The following is a 25,587-nucleotide window of genomic DNA, read 5'->3' as shown; positions in this document are numbered from 1 at the left end:
GAATGAGAGCAATGTGCTCTCATTTGAGGAAAAAAGAAATGAGGGAAACTAAGAAATAAATTTATTAATATAAAAACGAGGAAAAAGGAAAGATGTAACTTTTTTTAAATCGCATATACATATGAAATGACGCAAGAAATAAAAAAGTGACAATGTCAATTATAATCAACCCCGAGTTATCACTTGTAAGATATGTTGAAAAAACACATTCACGCTTAGACATACTCAAGTAGCATTTTATGTCGGCAATGTTGTTTACGTTAATTTCTGAATTAATACCACTATTGTCGTTTACCATAATCTTCTTTCTCATTTGCGAGCTTAGATCCTGCATCTCATTAGCCTGCTACTGAAATTCTCTGATAATACAAGCGTCTCGTAACCGCGTCATAACCGCGACATGTTTCAAATAGCAGGAGAACGTAAAGCTCCAATTATAACGATTAAAGCGAATCCATACACTTTGACCTAAATCTAAAAAAAATTGGAAATGACTACTTAACCTATTTCCACCTCATGCATACGTACAGTGACTTATACAGTAATTTTCTATACTACAGCGATTTTCTATCTACAGTAAATCTTATTATAAAATATAAGGAAAATATTCTCTTCTACATTAATAATACAAATAATTGCAAAAGTTTTTTAGAATTTTCTGAAGATATCAATTTAAATAATTCAAGACAGAAAGATTTCAAGTAACGATGTCAAATATATTTTATCGACTATTTCGTTATTGATAGACGTGTATATGCAAAAAGAAACGAAAAAGAAACCGAAGCGAATCAAAGAAGCCATCTTTCATAAATTTAATATTTCGCCTTCTCTCGCTATCTCATTCATAAGGATGTCCGGGGTCACTTATTAAACTCGTAAATCGAAAAATCCCGATATAATGCGACAGGGAAATTATTCCGAGATTTCATATAATCGCGCAACATACAAGTTAATCATCATTCCCGTGGCAAAGGTTTCGAAACTAAAGCATAATATTTCAAAGGCGTCCTGTCGGAACCATAATTATGAAACGAGCGAGACGAACTAAGCGGCGATCCTCGGACTTCGCGTTTGCAGCGCTTTGTTTACGTTGCCCGATGTACGGAAAAAAAGGAGCCATAATTTGTCGCGATGGAAAAAAGGATTTGCGTTACGAAGAGGCGTTTTTTTCAAAGCGCGAAAATTCACGAAGGGAATAAAGAGCCATCAAGCTAAAACAGGCGTAAAAAAGAGCGCAACGGTGGTGGCCAAAACGTACCGAGCATATTTTTCATATCTTATCGTAATGGTCGCCTCATGCCGAGAGAAATTCCCTCGTTCGGAGCGACGAGTACAGCTGATCAAACGTCTTGTTTGGATGATAACTTATGGGCCACTTTTGACAATGTTAGACGCTAAGGACGCGCCAAGATACAACGACGTTCATTGATGTTACGAGGCACGAAATAGCTTCCAAGAGCGTTTCATTGTCGGTGAAAAGATATTTGCTTACACTTGATTTAATCCAAAAGGATTGTTATCATCTGTTAGATAATGTTAGAAAAGAACGTATACATAAATCGCTATGGTTATGAATAATTTATACAAGATTCTTTTCTTTAAGACTACCGTTTTTTTCCTCTAATAATAATTTCAGGACGGAATTCGTGATTGCTTCTAAGCAAATAAAAATTTGCTACATACACATAGGTAAATAAGATTATATTTATTAAAGTAATGAGTATTGTCTTTAACTTTTTTAATGTTATAACTAAATAAACTTATAAGGTAATTCTTTGGATATCATTTTGATACAAATGTCTGTAAGATAAAAATAAATTGGTCGATCGATATCATTTCGGAATGGTACGACATATTATATCTTTGCTGCTATTATTTATGCACATTGACGCTGTTGTGTTATCCGATTCGTACATCTTCAACACATATACGCCGCATTAATGATTAAATGTAACTGTAGTAAATTACACGTTGCTTCCGGCAGTACTGCCGTCTAACAGCGCAATGACACGAAACTCAACGCACGGAATATCTCGCGTTATTTTTAAAATTTGTTTCTCATTACGCACACGGATGTTTTTCGATTATGCAAATGGTAATTACGTTCATCTTTTAGATTGCCTAGCAATTATTATTGCAACGATCATCATGGGCAACACATTTTTCAATCGATATACAAATCTCTCTGTGATATATATATATATATATATATATATATATATATATACATAAAAAAAAATTCGAAATGCAGATTAGCGGGCGTTTTCGTTTCTCACGTATGCGACATTATTAATCCGATAACGTCTACGTGATCTTCCGTTTCTCTCTTTCGCAAATTCGTAATTTGCTTTCGCGCGTTGTAAGCGCGACCGATATCTCTTAATGATCGGCTCTAACACGACCAGGGTCGCCGACGATTGCGATAAAGCATGGAAGATAGGGGCGCGAGGGGGCGAGACGCGGGAAGGGGCGGCGGAGGGTGCAAGGTGGACAAAACGCAACGGGCACGGCGGGCGAAACGTGTCGCACGCGTTTCTCGCACTTTATCATAACTCGGGATCGAACGGTCAGAGGTGCCGCTGGTACACGAGTGGCCGAACGATAACGTATGCACGCTGCTTCCGACTACGCCCGGTCGGATACGGCGGTCAGACGTATCGGCGTCGCTGATAAGCACCGTTCGATTCTGCCTTCTACTGGAAAAGGCGTACACGCATACGCAAACAGGCACACCGCCTCGTTCCTTCGTCCAGCGGCGCGAGGGATTTATCGCGTGGCTTTAATAATTTATTAACCATCAGGAAAAATGAATATTTTATGTGTGAAGGTTAAGGAAAAATAATATACAGGGGAAAATAATATGTGGAAGCTAAGGAAAAAAAAAAAAAATCCCGCAACGTTAAAAATATATTTTGATGTTACCAGGATGTAATAACGTATTAAACACTCGGGGAGAGTATAAATATTCTATATATATGAAAGGAAGTCAAAGAGAAGTTGAATGGAGTTAAAGAAAGTAGTTGAGTACGCGAAAAAATATTTTCTGATGTTGCCGATTTATAAATAAACTGCACTTGCATTTTATTAAAATGATAAAAAGTTGGAATTAAGCTTTTGCTTATATGTTAATTGATATATCAATGTAGAACGGCTCATTTTTTTCATTGTTCATTTTTCATGCTAAATAGATAAATTCTTGCATGCGTATCTTTTAATCAATGATTTATACATCGCATGCACTAAATGATTTGCAAGTATTTTAACTTGATTCATTATCATGTTCAGTTGTTTTCCTTTGATCTCGAAAATTCAGTATTCTTCCCTCGTGGATTTTTTTTCGAAGTAGACGTGCTTTGGGCCACAACATCCTGCTTTAAGCGCCCTAATTAAACACGCAGTTTTTATTAGCGATACCGGAGAGGTAACCATCTCGGATGAGATCTGCGCGCGATGGTTTTAAAGTAATATCGCCGCCGCAAAATCCTCGAAAGCTCCTTTCGCCGTGACGGACGTATCTGTGTGACGAGGAAACTCTCGTCTCCGCCAGAGATTTATTAGATACCTTCCGGTTGGAGAATTCGTTGACAGTCGCGGCGGTGCCCATAGCAAGAAAACAAGATCTCCCCGAGAAACGTGAGCCGTGCTTTGTGGTCCATAAAAGAATGGCGTATATCCGACGTCGTGGAAGAACAACGTACGATGTACAGACGCGGACGATGACGGTGGTGGTGGTGATGGTGGTGGTGGTGGTGGTGGGTGGTAGTAGTAATGGTGAAACGTGTATTACGCGCTCTTATCGCAATGACATACTTCGTACGGAAGAAGGAGGAAAATTGTATCCCTTGAAACGACGCGAGGTTAACTGAACAATGTAACGATGCCGCGTGTATCGTTTCTGATGCCGTCGCTGCCGGTGGTGGCGACGTTATCGGTACGAGAAAGCATTGAATGCACCACGGAAATGTGAGAGTGACGATGATAATACCACGGCGACATCATCGTCATTTCGTTTCCGCGCCCTGTCCGTCCGCGTGACGCGCCGTGAAAAGTTTCGACACGCCGACACGCCGATGAATCTATTAAATCTTTTACGAGCCCTTAAGAGAGAATCGCTGAAAGTCGGGCAATTAAAAAGTTGTAACCGACAGCTTTAACACCAAAGCGCGTTTTATGTACGCAACGGCACGAATACATTAAGGACCGCGTTAAGGTGAATCGCCGCGTATCGAGGACGTTTCCAGGCGATGTAAGGACGCGATGAAGAAACATTCACACGATGACGTATTGGCAGACGGCTTATTATTATATACGTTAACGTATACACGCGAGTTCCAGCAACTCCGGAACGAGAGCAGACTGACGCATCGAGGGTATCGTTTAACGATACACTAGCCATTTGGGACGCACGTTAGTTCAATGGCTCGCGCAACAATGAACCATTCTGACGTGTGTTTGTTACGCATCGCGCAGACAACGCGAGAGCTCCTTCTCTACATTTAATTACACCATCGCGCCTCAGTCCACGGAATTTCTTCGTACCTCGACCCTAGGCGTCGGCCCATCGATCCTCCGCGTCGGGCGTCCGAAAAAAATGTAGCGCGATGACACGCGAAGGTGCCTTGAATATCTGAACGGAGCAGATGCCAGCCGGCCGCAATTTCGTTCGTATCCGGGCGCGCGCATGCGGAAATCGAATTAAATAAATTTCGCGCATTGAATTCACGATGAAGTTCCGCGTCCATTATGCTTCCTTTTACGGCAGAAAGTCCTTTTATTCCGCGCTTCCGCTTTACGCAGATAACGCTCGAATGGTACGTGCAATATACGATAATGCAATGTTCCGGGGACGGTTCGATGCGCGCGCGCGCGCGCGCGCGCGTGCACCCGGTATGCAAACTTTTCCGCTGAAATATTTATAAGCAGGATGTTCGTTACCGCTCGCACTCTTTCAGAATAATTAATTACTCGATGGCGCGGGATGTATGGCCACGCGGCAGATGATTCATTGGTAGACGCGCGGTAGCGGTAGCACTAACGGGGACCATCCCCGTTGGGAATACGATCTCTTTTTTCCAGAGAAAAATCCGGTCGCGTTCGGACAAGCGCGCCCCGCCGGATAATAACGCATGCTGTACCTTACGCTACGACAATTGAAGCGGAAACAACGGAACTTATCGAGGATATCGTTTATCGATACTTTTCAACGCTAGGCATGCGAGGATGCATCAGCGATAATACTTCGACATCGCCGGGGGGGGATGCCGGGCCCGCCGCGGGGATGCAAAGGACCGAGCGGCGATGCGACGCGACGCGACGCGATTCGACGTGACGTCTCGCTTCTCATCCGTTATTAATCTATCAGAAAATGACGATCATCCTCGTCAGTCCACTGAAGTATAAACTTGATTCGCAATTTATCCGCGAGGAACTGATGCGCGATATTATGTGATGTAATTCATATCGAAATTGTCAAACTTTTAAACATCACCGATACGAACCGGTATTGACAGCAAATGACATTGTTAAAGGAATTGTTGGATGTGATGGATATCATGAAATATATTTTATGTATGAAATGATACAGACTTTTATGAGATGTTCTTTGATTATTATTAAGTCACATATCTACAATAATGCAATATGCATTATGTGTAAATAATAATTTTTTATTGTAATAGCATTACCTACAATGATCTATCTATCTTTATTTAATTCTATAGTACTTAATTGATGTTTATTATGTAGAAAGGATATTGGCTGTTCTCCAAGCTACACATATATATATATATATATATATATATATATAATTCGTTATTAGAACTTACAATTATAAAATGTTTAGATCTTTGAGAAAATACATAAATTTGACATGGTATTTATTTCTGAATCTAAAAATTTTAATTTTTATATTTTATTTAAAAAGATAAATTGCTTCTCTTGTATAACACAAAAATTGTATAGACAAAATTCTGTATCTAGGATTTTGTAGGCAATAAGTCATGTAATAGCCTTAACATCACGACTGTGAATACCGACGCAAAATTTGCATGCGTGAGTGGCACAGTTGTGCCGAAAAAGGGGCACAAGGTAATGCGGATTGTGCAAAAGTGCCCGATGTAAACCGTGTGATTCATATCGCGATATAAATATGCATTACGCCAAGGAATATACAGCGTCGAATATTGCAAAAATCGCTGGAGCTTGTGAACACCATTATTCTTTCGGAGCGTAATACCTGACGCTAGCCAAACGAACACCGCAAAAGTAACCATGGAGATGCCGTATGTACATTTGTATTTTCCTCGTTGGAAATCTTCCGTGGAATATAACACTGAAATAAGAAGACATTTCTCCGACTGTACGCGACTCGCGAAATAAAATAAATGGGCTTGACAGACATGGCTTTGTCCCGTATAAGCGATGTCTCGTCGCCGAAAGATATATATATTGGACATATCGTTTAACAATATCGTACAGCACGATTGCAGTACACAACGAGCGACTTGTGTCATGCAGTAGTGGAACGAGAATAACGTAGATATGCGAAGCCGAGAAGTCGTCGATATTGTGACACGTGGATTTGAAACTGCACAATCGGTAAATAATTGCTCGGTTAAGAACGGAAAAATCATTCATTATTTTTAATCATATACGTTACGTTACGATGAGTCCAGGAAACGCTTGAAAAAAGGTTACACAAACGTTTCCGAATATTTATGTCTTTTTCTAAAGACGCTAGTTTACATTAAATCGATGCTGCGGGGGCAATCTATTGTGCCAATACCGTATCGACATCGCATGAAATAATGAAGTCCGTTGCGTTTACAGGTGTCGATAAATGTTCAGCCAACAAATTTTTTCAAAGTGCTGTTTTGATCATGATATAACGCGTGAAAAATGAATTTGCTTGAAGAAGGTCGTTACGCAAAAAATAGTGACGTTTCCGAATAAATCGACGATGCATTTATCATCGCCCGGAATATCTTATCTAATTGCCTAGATATTCGTGTATTGTGAATTAACTTATGCTGAGACACAGAGACGAAGATTAATCTTACGCTCGGATACACAGAGACTCTCCGAAACTCCGGCCTCGGAATATATGTCTTAGCTGGCCTGGATGTAGTTCAGGTTGAACCGTGAACGCGGCTAACCACGTGAAATATTACATCGTCTCGGTCTTTGGAATACGTCCGCACGCCATATCGGTAAATGCCTAACACCTTGTACAAACAGGCTAGCGTTATCTCGGCCGGGACCGTAGACGATGGAAGGCTGCAGGACATGGTGGCACCGGCGGTTAGAAGATCCTGCACGATGTCGGAAGATCCCGGATATATGCTGTGAAGGCATATCCCATGAAGGGGATAGGTGTGGGTGGGCAATACCATCAGGGAGGGCCAAAAGTTCTCTTGGCACTCTTACGTGCCGCGATAGCTTAAAACCGCAGGGTATGCGATAATAGCCAGCGATAGGTCCACTGGGATAGGCGGCGTTCCACCGGCTATTCAGGACGAAGCCTCCTTTGGGATTGCGTCTTTACATGCGGACAACCATGAGAATCAACTCTGTCCAATATATGCAGAGATACATGTATATATTGCGCAACATCTCCGCGTTCCGATCGCGCACGATTCCGCGCGGCGAATCCGAGCTTCCGAGATGATATCGGGAGAAAATATTCTTATGATTTCCCGTACACGTACGCCGCGGCACACCATTTCCACACGCGGAAAACACTTTCCGTTATTCTTCCGATCGAGTCCTTTCGAGTATCCTTTTACGGGAGCCAGCGTCAAGAGTTTCTTTACCTAACTGATAGCTTTCACAAAACTATATCTGAGTGATATCCTTTTACGTTGCTTATTTTTATTCTAGTCGTGGATGGACAGATAGATTTTAAACAAACGATTTACTATTTTCAATTTTCTTTAAAATTCGTTGATTGTGATTACACGGAAAAAACAATTTTGCTGGCAAAAGCTAAATCTGAAAATAATTTTGTTGAACCTTTAAAATTATTATATAATACAATATTCAAATTGATAGATAAAAAATTTTCGCAGTGTTGTTATCATATTTAACGTTCTACATAATAGTTTTGATAATCAAATAAAATTATTTTCAGATCTGTGTCTGTGTCAAATTTTTTCTTCAGATTTCTCAGCAAAACTGTTCTCTCCGCATAGGAATTTGATATATATAGACAATTTTGCAAGCGCGTTTTGATTTTTTTATTTTCGTTTATTAAATATAATGTAAAGCGAAATTTGTTTAGTTCATTGCGTGAAAATACAATAAATCAAAGATCGTAAGTGTACATCGAGATGTTACATGGAGAACAGATTCCGTACACCGCAGCAGCATTAGAATAAACGAGCACTGAAAGTCTAAATGGGATTCTTATGGGAATTATGATAGTTTTAGATAGCTGATGGCTAACTAAAGTTAAGTAAGTTATCCTCGCCTACAATTTTCTACCGCACAAACTCATATCAATATTAAGACAAGCGATTCATTATTTTGTGGGCGGCCAAGTTATAACGATGACTTAGTATCATGTTTTACTAAACTTTCTCGATCAGAGAAGAAAGGGGTTTGTTATTTATCAATAATTATTTGTATCGAGGAAATTTATGCCACAGACAATATATTATATTTATATTCGAAATAAGATAGGAGAATATTTAATCGTCAATGATTATTAAATTGCGTATAATTTAACTAACATACAACAGTAATATAAATCATGATGAATCGTACGTGAAACTGATAAACCTTAAATGTTTAAAGCAAACATTCACCTCAACCTCGTCTTTTGGGATTTCGAACATTCGCCTCATACGATCCGCAAGTTTCACTGACTCTAGCTATCGAGGTCCATAAAATCTCGAATGTATTTTGCAACGGCAGCAGGAAGAAATTGCCCCAGAGTTCTTGTCATTACGGAAAAGTCCTTGGAAAGTACTTCTGAGTCTTGAAAAATTTCACGAGGTCCTCCTTGTCATTTTCTAATGACTAAACTGTTTTGCTACGACCGTCAGTTTAGCAGTTCGTAGAGCATAACAAAGTCTTAGATCTTTTATTAATTAATAGTATCCCATTCTTTAATAATTTAATACTACGAAATTGAATAGAAAATTATTCGCAAAAGATATTCGAATCATTTAATAAGCCATTAAGTCATTTGATTTCTTATAATGACGAACAAATTACAAAGAAACGCGTAATTATAATCAGCAACCATATATCACCATTAATTATTTATTAAATAAAAATAACGTTTAAATTTTATTTATACTTACTGTCACTTTTTTTTTAGTTTCTTTTCCTAGTTTCATTAGGCAATTTGGCATTTACCAGGATATCGCGTTTAGTAATTCGTCGCAATGGATATGCGTAAAGGTAATGTTTAATCACGAAATCCGGGACGTCCAACCAGCATAGCTAATGAGGCAAAATGTCTTCAATTAAGTGTATCACAAGGTATCGACATATCGCGCACAAGATAACGAGGCACAGCCGTCATATGACGCGATCGATATATTGCACTGCCAGAGATCCCTTTGAGCGTGTATGCATAGGGACACGTATGTGTACAACTGATAGAACGAATGAGGTGCGTATTAGCAAACATCAAGCGGCCTAATTTAAAATTAACTAATCACTCGTAGATGCAGTTATGGCATCACGTCGATATGTAAATTAGCATTAAGTTGCTAATTGCCTATGCGCGGATTAGACAATTATGAGGTTAATTATGCAATAAACTAAATGTAATAATAGATGTAAATATTATTATACTATGTATATAGGAAGTAATGAAAGTATCACGTTGCTCATTAAGCTTTTTTTCCCATTTTCTATAATAGAAAAGTAAGCTCTTAGCACGTAAAAACGGAGAATTTTATTTTATATTTTTGTGAGGATATTTTCATGGTTGTATATAATTGTTATTTTTTGCATTTTATTAATACCGAGTATTCGCTTGATATTCCTTCGAAACAATTATAACAATTGTTTCCGCGTTCAACGTAAATTGCAGCCATTATGAAGTAATTAGCAGCGTTTCTACGATATATACATATATATATATATATATTAATACGAGATCACGATTTTCGAGTGATATGTTTATCAATGTACTTTAGGTGGCTCACTATACACACAACACACACACACACACACACACACACACACACACACACACACACACACACACACACACACACACACACACACACACACATATATATATATATATATAAATTGGTACCGATTTAATTATCAGGTCTCTGCTATTGGCAAACGCTTGCACACTCAGCTTTGATCGAAATTCTCTAACAAAGCAGCCGCTTCGCCTCTGCATCTTAGAGCATAAGAGAGCAAATAGCGTTCTCTGCGACGCGTACAGATCGATATGGATGCACGTGTGTATACACATATGTCAATAATCAATTAAATTATCGGCAAACGCGTCTGGGTAGACGCCGTCCTAATTTGCGCCTCCAATGTCCAAATCGCTATAGCGGCGTACAGTTATAGGGCCAGCCGTTTGCTAATTATTTGCGGCAGGCAGAAAACGCGGTCTAAATGGGCGACACCGCGTCGCGCGCTCCGTGCGAGGACCGTTAATGATATTTCGGTAACATCAGGTCGCAAGTGTGCACTAATTAACGCTGTGTCGATAGCAATGCTACATGTCCTGGTACGCCAAGAAACACACGGGCGTACGGCTATAACCGTGGCGTCACATTGCGTTTACAATCTATCAAAATGCGATAAATCGCTCACGAAATTATTCGTAAGTCGCAAAATCTTTGTTTGATAACACTCTATCCTACAAAAAAAATCAATATTATAAATAACATATTTATTATGGAAAAAGAATATATACGAGGAAAAAGTCGATAAAATGCATAATATCAAGTATGAGCCAAATTTCAGAAAATTATACAGAAAATTATATTTAAAATTTTGCATTACACATTAATACTTTGCTAAAGTTTGTTGTTTGTTTGTCAATTTATCAAAATACAAAAACAATAATTACCAAAATGATATTTTTAGTAACCTACAGTCATAACAATTTTCATACGAAAATATGGCGCGAAATTGTCATATATTAATATTTATTGTTTCGTCGTTTAATTCTTTGTCTCGCGCATTATCATTAATATCCGCTTCTCTAATAGAATACATAAATAAATATCTCTAAATACGTAAATACGGCGATTCGCAGTTGCGATTACATCCGCGGTTTATTCGCGTCTGCATGCACACTCATGCAAAATCCCTTCGTGTTCGCATCAGCTCTAGTGTAAGCGGATCGATTTTAACCACAGAACTTTCCTACACACAACACCTATTTTTGTTCTGAAATTAATTTTTATCCTACCTTTAGACTAAGATCGCTCGAGTTTTCGTTTATTTTCGCCCGTTACCGATTCGGATGGTAAATAATAGTAACTAACTAGAGCGCTATTTCCGTGTCGTGTCGTGTTCCCGCTGGGCGCTGGACCAAAAAATTCGAGATATTTATTATGGGTAAATTGCCAGTTGAGTTACCCCGCGAGAGATATTAAATCGCGTGACGGCGTAACATCTCTTCCGAGCGAAAGCAATTAATTAATGTCGATTGATGCGAATTCCTTTCGCGTGGACATTTACGACTCAGTTACGGTATAAACGCAGTCAGTGCCATGGACGCTGGGTAGCGTCTAGCAAGTTAGTTTCGAATCTTCTATCTGCGATCAATTACTCTTCGTGCAGTTAATTACTCTTTGTCTAGCTTCTAGCAGTACGTTACTCTCCTTACTCTCCTTACTCTCGCCACATTAGGAAAGCGTTACCTTACGATCACATGAATTTTAAAGCACGTTTTCGTTGGAAATAACAATAAAACGGGAAGAAAAGAAACTCTCTTATCTTATCCGCTTCCAAGACTGCTACGTGATATCAAATAATCATTGCTTATTTTCTTCTTTATAACGGCAAATCCATCAAAGATCTTTATACATGGAGAAAAAGAAAATATATATATAATATAATAATATAATGAAATTTTATTCTACTTGAAGTTTCTTACGATCCTTCCTTCGTGAACTAATTTAATAATTCTTAGTATTACTAGCCACGCTCATTCAATTTCTTCAAAATTGGCTAAACACAAAAATAATATTTCTCTTTTTTCCTCAATCTTTTTATAATTCTTATCTTTTTCTAGTTAACTAGAAAAGTTTCCTAGCAGCTTTATTACTTTTACAATACACCGTCGACTTATATTGCTTAACATTCTTAAAGTTTTTTCCGAAAACATAATAAGTCCTTTCTTCCATAAGTCCTTTCTTTTCCTCTTATCGCGCTTTCTTTCGGCCCTTTCCATCGTGAGGGACACGCGGACGCAAGGTTGGGCTAATTGAGCGGGGACTCGATTTCGAGTGGATCTCTCTATGTTTTCTCTAGGCGACGCACGTACCGCGGAAACCACCGAGGGCTGACTGGTCGTCCAGGATTGTGCCAAGAAAAAGGAATACGTAGACGCGTGTAGTTTTACTCTTAAGTCGATTAAGTTCCTTTTTACTTGACCCTCCGCCTCAGGCGCTGGGATAGAAAATATTTCGAGAGGCGGTTTTAAAATCTCCGGGGTGCTTCGTATAGAGACGTGACCGAATAGCGATCGAAGGTTTTATCCGGACGGAAAACAATGGCAGCAAATTGGAAGACAGGCAATATCACGTGGACTTCCGAGGCACGAGCAGCCAAGTCTGTCTTCTCTGCTTTAAATATTGATCCCGGAGATTGGCGAAATCAAACTGGAATTCTTTCCCCCTTTCTTCCTTTTTGGAAAATCTGTTTTGACTACTGTCTCGCAAATACTGAAATATTGTCTCGCAACGGCAAAAATGTAATTGTATATAAATGTTAAAAATTGGAAATGATATGCATACCCTAATATATCTCATAATTCTGTTTACAGCTATTTATGGAATGCTCTGATGAAGTCATCACTCAACGGAGAACATGAAGGCCAATTATTTATCGATAATCGTTAGATTCTGTACGTTGCTGATACTATTTGGATCTGTCACAGATGTCCATTCACTCGATATACGTAAGTACAATTCGCAATAATAATAATTAAATAGATATATCCAGATAGAGACACAAGCATTGCATAATTTAATGATTTGTAAGTACAAAATACATATTACCTATACGTAAAATGTTTCAAATTTAAATTTTCATCTTAAAAATTAAGCATGGCATTTTATAAAATTGCCAATAATACGACTCAAATACTTTCGCTTCTTGCATTGAGAACTTCCACGCTTCGTTCTTATTTATAGAATGCAACATTTAAAGTGCAGCAATCGCTAATTGTAAAATGATATTTTTACCGTTACAAAAAAATTGATAAAGCATTCTTCGGGCTGGGATAACCGTGCAGTCGGGCGGGTGACAGGCAATAATAAAGAAAGTCTCGTGCAGTCAGCTGCGCGAGAAGTCAAACGATGTGTTTCCGAGCGAATTCCGGGCTATTGCAGCTGCGGAAAGCTCATTCTGCAGAGGTGCTATCCTTACCTTGCCCCATACCGCATCCCGCGGCTTTCTCTCCTTCTCCTTAGCTCGCTCCTTCTCCGCTGTCAAATTTTTCATCGGGAGCAGGTGATTTCCGAGTTTTTATTTTCCTCCGGCCTGCTACTACGATGAGGGTGCTATCACTCTGAAGTAATGACTCGCTATTCTCCATCCACCCGGGGGATCAATTATTTTGAATCTAATGCGACAGGATAAATTGCATTCCCGCGGAAGGCTCCTTGCGCCGCCCTCTCTTCTTCGATTCCTCGCAACCCCTCCACGGATCGTCGGCGATGGGAGCGGAGCAATTTTGTGCTAAAAGGCACGCCGCCTTCGGAAAACAATTCCCTCATTACCCCGAACCGAGCAGGCCGCCATGCAACTCGACAAATTCAGAAAGCAACGTATATTGATTGTTCTACTTGCTTCGTATATACTGAATATTTAGAATTCTTTCGAAATCTTATGATAAAAAAGTTAATGAGAAATTTTATTGTCACGTTTAGGCGATATAAAAATACGACGACTATTTAATACGTCATCTAAATCTATTTATTATATTTTTCTTTAACATAATTTTTATTGTGTTTTGACTGAAAATAATGATAAAATTACCATTTATTTTTGATGAATAATATTAAATAGATTAATACGTTATGTTGTCAATTTATCACATTATTTAGTTTCATTCATTTTATTCGATATCAATTTGATATACCTAAATCTTTCTATGCCGCGCTACATAATGTTTAAATGATATTATTTGTAACAATAATGTTATATTAATTACATTATTTATAACGAGATTGTAACGTTTATGCGTAGAGCGGTACATTGAAAATCATGTATTGATTTATCAACAGAGATATATATGTCAATGCGATGATTCTTGACTTTAAAATCATAAATTTGATATTTTTATTTAAATAAGATTATGCAAAGAGAGAATATATATATAAGGAAATATCAGACACGCTGAAAACATTGAAAAGAAGAAGTTTAAATCGAAAAGCTTTCCGGAGTATATTCAACATCATCCGAGTTGGAACGCTCCGATGATTTTGATCAAAGACGATCGTTGATTTGCGTTGAGATACTTGAGCGGAGTGTCTTTTTTTGCGGCATGAAGCTCAGCGAAATTCTTTCTTCGTCAATCGATTATCGGCATATAAAGCGCTATGGTTTCCGAAAGAACGTTCAAGTCGCTTAAGAAATTCCCGAGATTATTGATGTTTCCGCGAAGCTCGCAATAAAGAAGCTCGTCTCTATTTCCGCTTTGCCGTGTCTGTGTAATACGATCCATGATGATGTACGTGCCTAAAATATCGTTACTCCAGAACGAAGCACGCGAGTTTGTGTAAAAGCGTCATTTTCGCTCGAACGTTATATAAAGACCTATCCTCTTTTCTTCTCAATTTTTGATTGTCCGAATAATACGTCTTTGTAAACCATCTGGTATCCTTTAAATTTATATATTTATTAATCGAGCGAGAGTACCAAGTCCCGTAGATCATCCTAAATGTGGAAAATGCATGTACACTTGCGTCATCGTTACATGTACGACTACGTCATATTTTACAAAAGGTCAGCGCCATTACTCTTACACCTTCTTCGTGGTAACGACTTCCTCGAGAGACGACTTAATGGACGAAAGGTCGTAGAAGCGGAGGAAACGACGAAGGAACACCTAGCACGTAGAGCGCCGTTGACACAAATGCTCCGACTATGATTTAAGGATGTTTTCCACTTAGGTCTATTAAAATAGTTACCCAACTTTAAAGTGTGTGCATAGTTAGATAGTAATACGTTTACCAATAAAAAATTACGCTGACGGTGATTTGTCGAGATCGAAGTTTTAACGTCGTTCTAAGGCTTTTGCCAAGTGTTGTATTAACGGAAATAAGATTCAAAGAAAAACGATAAAAGGCAGATCGTAAGCAGATATGAGGGGTAAGTGTATAGGACGGTGGGGGAGTGGAGGGCAAAGAGAAGGGTAAACGGACGACCATTGTTGCGAGCTTTTGTCGGTGTTAGGTTCTGCCGGCGTTTTCCTCGTTATGGTAAATGGTCTTGTCTTCGTGGTTGGGCAAACAGTTACACAACGATAAGTGCTAGCGTCGGGTGTAGTCGGCCGCCGTCTCGAGACAGTTTCGAGGACCTCTGCTCTCTATTCTTTCGCCCTTTGAACGATAGTTTCGTGACTGTCATAGCCGAGATTCTCGAAAGGTGTCCGGTGTGAGCTCTAAATGACTGCTAAGGATGCACAAAGGTTTCCATTATCCGTGAGCAAATCATTCCGTTTTACGTCATTGAAAAGTACACGAGTACACGCGCATTATTACTTCATGAATATACCTGTCTCGGCATACTGATAGAACGACGAGATAGGCAGAAAGAGAGAGAGAGAGAGAGAGAGAGAGAGAGGAGATTAGAAATAACTATTAAACTTATATTAGAATATTAAACGTTTGAATATACATTTGAATATACTTCTAATGAAAGTTTGTAGATTGAGAAATCCAAATGAAAATTTTTTATTTTTAATTACTTATTTTTTTATTCAAATGATCCAAAAAATTCAGTAATTTTGTGACAAGTTCAATTTAAATAATTTAAATTAAATATTATCGAAGGATTGATTCAAAATAGGCCAAAGGATACAGAAAATGGTTCAACAGATAGGTTACTGTACGAGTATATACTTTATACTATTACGAGATCTGTCTCTTCACCGAAGAAAGTTATGATACTTATGATACAAACTCATGATTTGAATATGCAAATCACAATAAGTTATTTTAGCAAAGATATGCAAGCGTGTAATAAAACTTTTTAATGAAATCCTTCACAGTTTTTCTTAATACATTAAAAAAAAATTCCATGTAAATATGTGAACGATCGTAAACCTGTAAAATAATCCAGCGAAAAAATGTTTTACGTCCTACCGTAAAGGACAAAAAACCGGAAATCGAAAAAGTGTCCCGAACTCTTGCATAATGATTTACAAATTTTCTTCCAAGTCATTATAGCTCGTAGTTCTATGCGATTTAATATTCGACTGCGATGTCAAATATGATCGTTTAACTTCATTCCAAAGCGCTTCCGAAAAAACCCCTTTATTATTCCAAACGCCTATTTTCATGCACGAGAATCCGTTCGAGGGTGATCTATATATTTTCTTCAACGGGGCTAGTCTCATAAGTCGACCAGGGGCGTTTAACAACGTTATAACTTCGGTAACTAGGGCAAATTTGCCGGCAAAGGAGATTTCTACACGTCGTTCTACTTTCTCGCCGATAACAAATTAGCCAAGTTCAATATTTGACTTGGTAATGATTTCGGCATCGCTCGCATTACTTACATGGCCTATCCATATAGACACATAGCGCTCGGTGACAATTTACCTAGCTTGCAAGAAAATCAATCACAATGAGTATCATCAGTTCATAAACGAGACTTATAAATTACGACTTATAAACTTTATCTGTTTGTTATAGTTCAAAGTCAATATATATATATATATATATATATATATACATATATATATAACAAAATACTATTAATTTTAAACGTTGCAACGTAAAAAGTCTTATAGCGTCAAAAACATTAATAAATAATAAAAAAATTAATTGAATTATTTTGTTAATTAATATTAATATTTTTGCTAAAATATTCCGTATATTTAATTACAAAATTACTCTTCAATGATTGAATGATTCCTTCAATATTATATAACTATCAATAAGCCACTTTTATTATATGAACCAGCAAATGCAATGATTCCACGAATTAATATTAGCCGCTTATAATCGTTATTATCCTTTGTAAAATTTAATTGATTTCATTATCAGGAATTGCTAACAGAGAAATTGTATTTGTAATATTCAACGTGAGCATTCATTTTTCATGCACGCGATTATATTATAGAGGATAATTTAATGAGTGATCAAAGAACGATTTAACTGTCAAACAATTAGAGATGATTCGCTACAGCAAAATTATAGATTAAGATGAAATTATCAGAAAGGTAGTATCACTCCTATTGTTCCTCATGTATTCCTTCGACTTCGTTTAAAATCCAATTCTTCTTCGCCGCCTACCACGTCATTGCCGATAGATCAAATTCGCTACATCTTGGCGGTGACTTTGACGCCCCGAGTAAAAATTCCTATTCTCCTTCTCGTAGCCACCCTCGCTTTCTCACGTCACCCCGTTTAGCCCGATATCGCGTTCGATCTTTTTCCCATTTTCCACTAGACGATTCTTCCGCCTAGTCTTTCAATTTGAAATGTAGAAGAGTTCCAAGCATTCCCGTCTAAATCCGGAATCGTGTTGTCGTCGGTTAATTCTCGAGTGTGCTATTTTTCGCGCGCAACATCGCTTTTCCACTGTCAATTTTTCCTGTCACTGCTAAAAAGACATCAGTCACGTTACGAAGAATACCGATGGTACCTTTTTTTATAACTGAATTTAACATTTAGCCTTTTGTTTCAAATTAATGATATTTCAATGTATTGTATTAATACAATATAGTATCTATTTATATAATATAATATCTATTTCAATTTCAAGAGATTTTCACTAAAGTGTTCATGCCATTTTCAAAATAGACAACTTGGTCGATAAAATTGATTAAACAGATATTAAAAGATTTTCTATTAAGTTTAATACGCGAGACATATATAGACATATATATTATATATTTATGATATATAAAATATGAAAGAGACAAAGTATGTTATTTACATGCTTATGTCCAATTTGCGTCCGTAGTCACATTTAATTTTCAGATAATAAGCGATAAAATATATTCCATGACATAGCAGAGTCAATGTAAAGACATTTTCTCAGTTTCCGTTTGTCCGAGCGTTCTCATTCTCTTTTCTCCCACCATCGTTCAGCTGAATCGACCATCTGCGACAAGAAGCAGCCTGGCTTTCCTCGGATTTGAAATGCAGAGCAGTTTTCCTCGAGAATGAAAACCCACAGTGAGGTGGAAACATCGTCTTGTCCAAGTCTAAGTTGCTTCGTCGGTTAATATCTTCGAGTCTTATCTCCAGAGAAATAAAATAAAACTTGCCCACGATGTGGCTCATTGTCTCCTTGGTCGGCATCTTTATTCGCGATTACCTATGCCATCGCATTACCTATACCATCTTTTTACCTTGAAATCAACTATTCCGCCCCGGAATCATATTAAAGGAAAAAGAATTTGTAATACCACATTTAAAATCTCAATCCGGATTTAACAAAAATCTTACAATCTCGAAAATTATTCAAATATCAAAATGTGCTTATAAGTTTTATAAGAGATCAAAAACAACGAAGGCAAATATTAAATACGTTTATAATATCGCAGAATTTGTATAAATTTTTTAAAAAGCATTTATTAAATTAACATATTTTGTACTCTTTATATTAAATATATAATTTTCGTTTCGTATTAAACAAACTCAATTCAAAACTTTTGATATTCAACTTTTGATAATCAATTTTATTTTTATTATTAAAATTTATCAAATCTTTTGTTATAAAGATAACAAAACGCTCTGATTTCAAAAATCTTATTTATTTGTATTAAGCAGGTTGATTCTCTTTGTATCTTTTTGTATTTTTAAGAGAAAATCGATTTCTTTTACAAATAAGTATCAGCGGATGAACAGGATATTTCTCGTAGATCAGCCTTCAACTTCTATCTCTGCAGGGTTGAAAAAAAACGTCACGCCTCTAGTGGTTCATTGTCTTTTCAACTCATTCTCGTTCGTTTTCTCTGTCTACCGTCCAGTTTTTCTCATCTAATCTTCGTCCAATACGCTCGGTAGCTCTTTCCTAGGCGAAGCAACTTGGAAAAGAGAATTCAAATGAGCAACACGATGAAAGCCAAGTTATAGTGGCATGGTTGCAAATGAAAAAAGAAAGAATTAAAGCCATCCTTTAAAATGAAAAGATTTGACCGAATTTATCTTTGAAATCCATTGAAATATTAAACATTTCTTTTTTTTATTTCATATACAAACGAGAGGAAAGTAAACGTGTTCATTGTATTAAGATAACTCGTGTTTCATGCACCAAAAAATACCGCTTACATTATGCAATAAAAATACCTGCAGTGGAAATCTCAAATTAGCAAATTATTCGCGGTAATGGGAAAGCTCTCTAAAGGACGATAAAATAATATATAAAACAAAGATAATATTACATAAAGTTAAGGGAACAATAACTTCGCGGATTCAAAGAAATTATTACTTTTATTTTTACAGCACGAGGAATATTTTTCTTTCGTAATTTCGAGCAAAAAAATGTTTCAGTTCTTTGCTAGCCAAAAATTTCGAAACCAGGCAGAATGTAGATTTGACTGTATTATCTCTTGAATACCAGAAATACGCGGAACATATTCGAACCGAGCGCAGTTCGCTACATGTCGATGTAAGTAAACGCGATGAAATGTTCGCGGGCGACTAGCGAAGTGCAGCCGGAGTTCGGAATACGAGTATGTTGAAAACCCGTTCTATTTGTTGCGTCGCGAAAAGCACTCATCCCCTTTCTCACATTCAAAGTTTCGGCCGACACTCCGCACTTGGAAATCGACGTCGGCTTCGATCTGAAGCCGCGGTAAGCGGCTTAATCTTTGATTTTTATCCCAGGATAGATAAGAGGGAACTCAGCTCGGCGTACGCCGATTCCCATTGTCTCTTTAGTCACCATCTTTCTGTCCCTGTCCCCTCTCTTTCCTCCTCTAATCTCATACCTCGCGGACTTGGTTTTCTCAACATGCCCCGGAAAAAGGGTTTATACGACGGCACGGGGTTGAAACGTAAGAGCGTAAAAGGACATCGGGTCGGAGGAAGGGACGATGGAAACGAAGGGGTGGCCGCTGAAAACCATCTTCCGGATAATCGTATTACCCGCTGGCATTGTCTACGGCTAGCCAATTCGAAGTAATGAGACACAGTCGGTTGCGGAGAACAATCGGGCTTCCACGGCGTGCAGGCGCCGCGACGTGCCTTCCTACCTTATCCCGTCTTCCTTCTCCGCTCGTCATCCTTCCCATCCACCATCCACCCTCGCCCTCCACCCCGCGATCCGTTGTCCTTCTACACTTTCGCGTCTGGCTCCTCCGTTAGTATCTTCGCCTCGCCCTTCTGGTTTATAAGGAACACGTCAATCCTACGACCCGTCGTGCACGTTAAGTCTCATCCTATTCCGTTCTCATTCCCCGCCAACAATCGAGCTTCGAGCCGCATGAACGCCTTCTCTTTCTCACTTTATCACGGAATATTCATATTCCGTGCACGTGAGATACACCATACGTATCATGAATGCGTCGACAATGAAAATTAAATCAGAAAAATAAAACAAAAAAAAAAATATTTCATTAAAAATGCATCGCGTTTAAAGTATTAAATTTTATCATATAAATTGACGATTATCATTAAAAAAAAAATTTTTTTTAAACGAACGTTTAAACATGATTTCTAAGAACTTCTCAAGTTCTTGTGTAAGATTTAACATAACTGAAATGGGAAATATAATATTTTCTGATCTCACAATAACGACATGGTAGTCAGGGGAATATCTTGTTTGTGCTCCTTGCTTCGCGTCAATCGATTTCTTCTCATCGCATTTTTCAATTCTAGCTCGTAAGAGACATGTCAATCCCGCGACCCATCGTACACGTTAAGTCTTTTACAAAAGCAACCACCTGAGGATAATTCCTCTTTTTGTTCCATTTTTCTTTTCCCTCTGCAGCACACCTTTTTTCTCTTTTAACGCTTCCTACCCTACGTTTGTAAATCTCATTTCATCGTTCCAAGACGTCTGATTGTAAAATAAGATTAGCGTATTAAAACTTCAATGACTTAAATGCGTTTAATTTTAATAAATAATTAGTACAATTTTATGAAATCCTGTGTTTTCCAGAATAACTTGTAGTGGCAGCGGTATTTACACTCCACGCATATTCGCCTTCCGCTGTTTCATCAGTACGGTGTGATATCTGTTAGTTCGTAAACTCTCCCAACATGCTCCCCTTTCCTATTACTTTCCTGGCTACTGATTTCATCCGGGTGTCGCTGCTGCTAATTAAAGTACACGATAGGAAGTCTGTCATTCTATGATCGTGAGTCTTTTAATGTCATAATAAACTACACGGTACGTGAGTTGGTTGCTACCGATATGTGGTGCAGCAAAATAAAACGTAACGAAACATCAGATTTGTTAATAATATTTGACACGGATGAAGCAAGGAGCATACATTCTAGAGAGTAGCTGGCACTACTAATAAGAAACGACGCATGTGTGCATAAATATATTTTGAATTAATTAGTTAAACACGAAACGTGAATATTTGGAATATTTAGCCAGATATAATTATATGATTTGCAAATTTACCCTTTTAATCAGCCCGAGTCGCTTTACCTTCTTCCAGATTTTATGTGCTCTGGCTAATAGAATTCCGTCCGTATGGATCGAAGGAATTTTCTCGCAGTGCCGGTGATAGGAGTTCCAGCTTGAGATTCCGTTGTAAAAGATGTTTGCCGTTTCGCCGAGCCATTATATCGAAGATTATTTTTCTTATCACGCACAAAGAGAGAAGACAGAAGATGAGAAATACGGCGTGCGTGCTTAAACAAAATCGCCGGCTCAGGGGTAGTAAATCGAGGGAGATTTATTCTATAAAACTTCGAAGAGACACCACTTTCGTCGAGGCATTACACTTTTTAAATCTCGCGTTACTCGCAATAATCTGCGGTAAGCTATGAGAGGGAGTGAAAGCTTCGAAGCATTTCCGAGAGTGGACCGTACGTCCATTTCGTAACTTTACGATTTACGATGTGCGGAACACGTAAACTCGCGCTCGCTCGTATCCTCCATATGTTCGAATACTGTATGGGTACTACCAACCAGAAACTGTGCGTGAGATTGGGAGGCGCGGAAAAGCTGATACACACGGCAAAATATGCAAATTGCGTTATGGATGACACGTTAATGTACGATGTGTGGTACATGAGGAGTTAAAAAATACTGTTTTATCATATATACGTATATCGAATCACAAGCTATTTCATTTGTGCACAAAAACATTTTTTAACCGAACGACGTCACCTATTACTATTTTTTCATTTATTTTATATTTTTTTCCCTTTATTTTAGTCTATTTATACAGCTTTTATTTTCAAGGGACGAATTAAAAATGATAATCTTACATTTTTATTTTTTAAGAAAATCCTTCTTGAACCATTTACAAAAGTTTATCCCGGAGAAAGATCTGAAATCTTGAATATACGAGGTATACCGTTCGATATTTGTCGCTTCTTCGAGCTCCCCAACTGCGAGATTTTATGAATACGTAGGTAATAATGACAACACTCGGTCGAAAACCATTTCTGCAGTGCAAACATAATGCCACGTAATCCGGGCCATTCTTCGCGAAAGAACACGAACATTAACTGCGAATAATGTTAATAACCGGCCCTAAATTAGTGTCACCCGTTTAAATTTAACTGCCCCGTTGAAAACTGGTTCGGAATTGCTATACGACTCCGTCTGGAATTCTATTGTAGTTCCTCTGTAATACACAGGCGTGCATTTGGTCTTTAACTTTACGACGTTCTTCCGACTCGCTCATTACAATAAACACGCCGTTACGATGGACGCCTCAGAAGCCACTACTGCACAGACTCCCGGCCTTAATATTCCGACAAAGTAGCCGGGAACAATTTCGCGACTAACGCCGTGACATATTAAAATGTGCGCTACTGCTTTCGCGTAGCTTTGAAGTTTGGAAGATTCGTTAAAGGTACTGGCATACCTTGAAAAGCCGCGAATATGAAACTATTCGCTTTATGCGCGCAATAATACAAAATGTTTAATGCATGTTTTAGAATGGTATTGATTAAACGCGGTGCAATTAAAAAAATCCCCAATTAGCTTGTTATTTTATTATATAATATGCGATTGTTTATTCATTTTATTGTAACCCGCGTATTTCAACTTGATTACAATTATTCGTTGGCTTCTGAATCTGCGTACGCATTACAATGATAATTCGGCAAAATAAATAAAAATGGTAGCAGGTAATAAAGGGAAATTCCACAAAACTCCGCGGAACGCTGCCTGCTGCGTAACACAGGAGACATGTGATATTTTATACGTGAAAAACGTAGAGCACGTACGCGGTATAATAAAAATCCTGACGAACCGGATGCTTGCATATCCGCGAACTATAGGAATATACGTCGCGTTTCCCATCCTATTCATCGATATCCCCGCGGATCGGCAGTTGATATCACGTAAGAAATTCACGTTCGGCCAGACACATCCATTTACGAGGTAAAATATAGCCTAGTAGCGTGATGGTTTTCCGAATGGCGTCGTCCCCGCGACATCGGCGAGAGCCCAGACCCGATGTGTGGATGTGTGTGTGTGTGCGCGCGCGCGCGTGTACGTGTATACGTACATAAAACGCGGCTTTATGTATTATTATATTTACATACGTATATGCGTTTTCGTCTTCAAAAACTCTCGCACGGACGGGCCCATCCCTCCCGTAGTGCCACGCAGTGCCTGTCTTCCTGTCGAATTGCCGACGGGCGAGGGTGTGCGATGGGTGGAAAACGGAAACGTGAACGTGTTTCGTGTTAACGTTGCCGCAAACACACTCGCAGATGGCGATCTACGTATCTCACGGCACGTAAATCCGATCCCCTACCACCGGGCGACCAAGGGCTGTTGCGAAGTTCTGTCGTGCATTTCTGATGGCTATCATTTGGTATTGTAATCCAGACACCGGGACGAGAGCATGTACGCGATGATAATGGACGAATAATCGTCCAGTCCATCGACGTACACCGCTAACACGATTTTCGAATTGCGCCTCGGACTATGCGATAACGAGCCGATGAAGCGACTACCAATTATCTTGTAATAAGCTTGATGAATTTTGTCCGTAAACAGAACGATAACGCTCGATCCAGTGTATTCGTTCTACCGTTCCACCCTTAACGGTGTTTATTAAGCCGGTCGATGCGATACAATCCTTGAAAAATTATTCGGCAAATCCTTAGTTCTTTACGCACCGATCCCTTTGATCATGAAGATAAATAGAAATAGAAATCGATTAAGTCTAAAAATGACAGGTGGGTCAAGTGCGGTTCGGAGAAACATGGCCACGCTGTCAGCCAGGATCGGACTATCCCTGCAGTTCCATTCGTGTTTAGCTCGGAGGATTATAGGCGGGACACCTGACGTACTCCCATCGGTCCGAATCGAGAAGCAGATAGAAACAAACGGGAAAAGATAAAGTAGAGAAAGGGGAGAAAAAAAAAGATTTCGCCCTACCTACTAGTTGTGTTCGACCAGGTAACATCGACCCTCCAATCCGGAATCCTTATTTCAAACGAGGACAAACAGGAGGGGTCGCCGTGCAAAAACGAGACCCGTCGGTCACCGTATGCCGTTCATCCGTGCGAACAAACGTACCCGAAGAACGGAGAAAGCCGATTGTGCAGAGAGCATCGCGACAGGAAAGTTTCCAAGCCGGATTTTCATTCGATAGTAACAGGAGGCAAAATGGACCAGGTGACGCGGAGAACACCTCGCAGGGAGCTTTACGATATTTGTGTGAAACGTTAACGTGCGCACGCGTACGGAATTAGCTTGACGAGTGCGTTCACCTCGTAAAACGGGGTGCGATACGGGTTGGCGAAACTTGATTTTTGGAAAACAGTTGTTTCGTACGAATTGGCAATAAAATTAAAATGGAACAAAAGCTCTCATTTTTCTACGAGATTTTTAACGAGAAAACGTTGTTCTCCGCTGCGAAACAATAGCGGCAAGAGACAAACACGTTGAATGCGATATACCATGGTTCCGAAATGTTGCAAGAGCTAAACGATAAAATAAATATAATGTGTATAATTTGAATTGTGTATTACAATGATGTAAATTCCCTCGGTACGACGTCGTACGGATACATTTAACATTGCGAGACGCCGAGACTCGCAC

At 38.6% G+C, this 25,587-nt stretch overlaps 1 protein-coding gene across 2 annotated transcripts in view; it reads left to right on the top strand.

Annotated features, from left to right (window-relative positions):
- LOC105430269 (discoidin domain-containing receptor 2) overlaps window positions 1-25,587 on the top strand; it is a 74,216-nt gene that overhangs the window by 22,909 nt on the left and 25,720 nt on the right. For both annotated transcript variants that reach the window (XM_011643759.2, XM_011643758.2), the window contains exon 2: window positions 12,980-13,114. In XM_011643759.2, the coding sequence (XP_011642061.2) occupies window positions 13,024-13,114 (91 nt within the window). In that variant the 5' untranslated portion in view covers window positions 12,980-13,023. The remainder of the gene's footprint in view (window positions 1-12,979; window positions 13,115-25,587) is intronic.

Source organism: Pogonomyrmex barbatus, unplaced genomic scaffold (assembly GCF_055798465.1).
Source record: "Pogonomyrmex barbatus isolate J1 unplaced genomic scaffold, ASM5579846v1 scaffold2, whole genome shotgun sequence".
NCBI classification, from domain to species: Eukaryota; Metazoa; Arthropoda; class Insecta; order Hymenoptera; family Formicidae; genus Pogonomyrmex; species Pogonomyrmex barbatus.
Note: the sequence above shows the minus strand (reverse complement) of the source record. Positions and strands in the feature narration are given on the sequence as shown.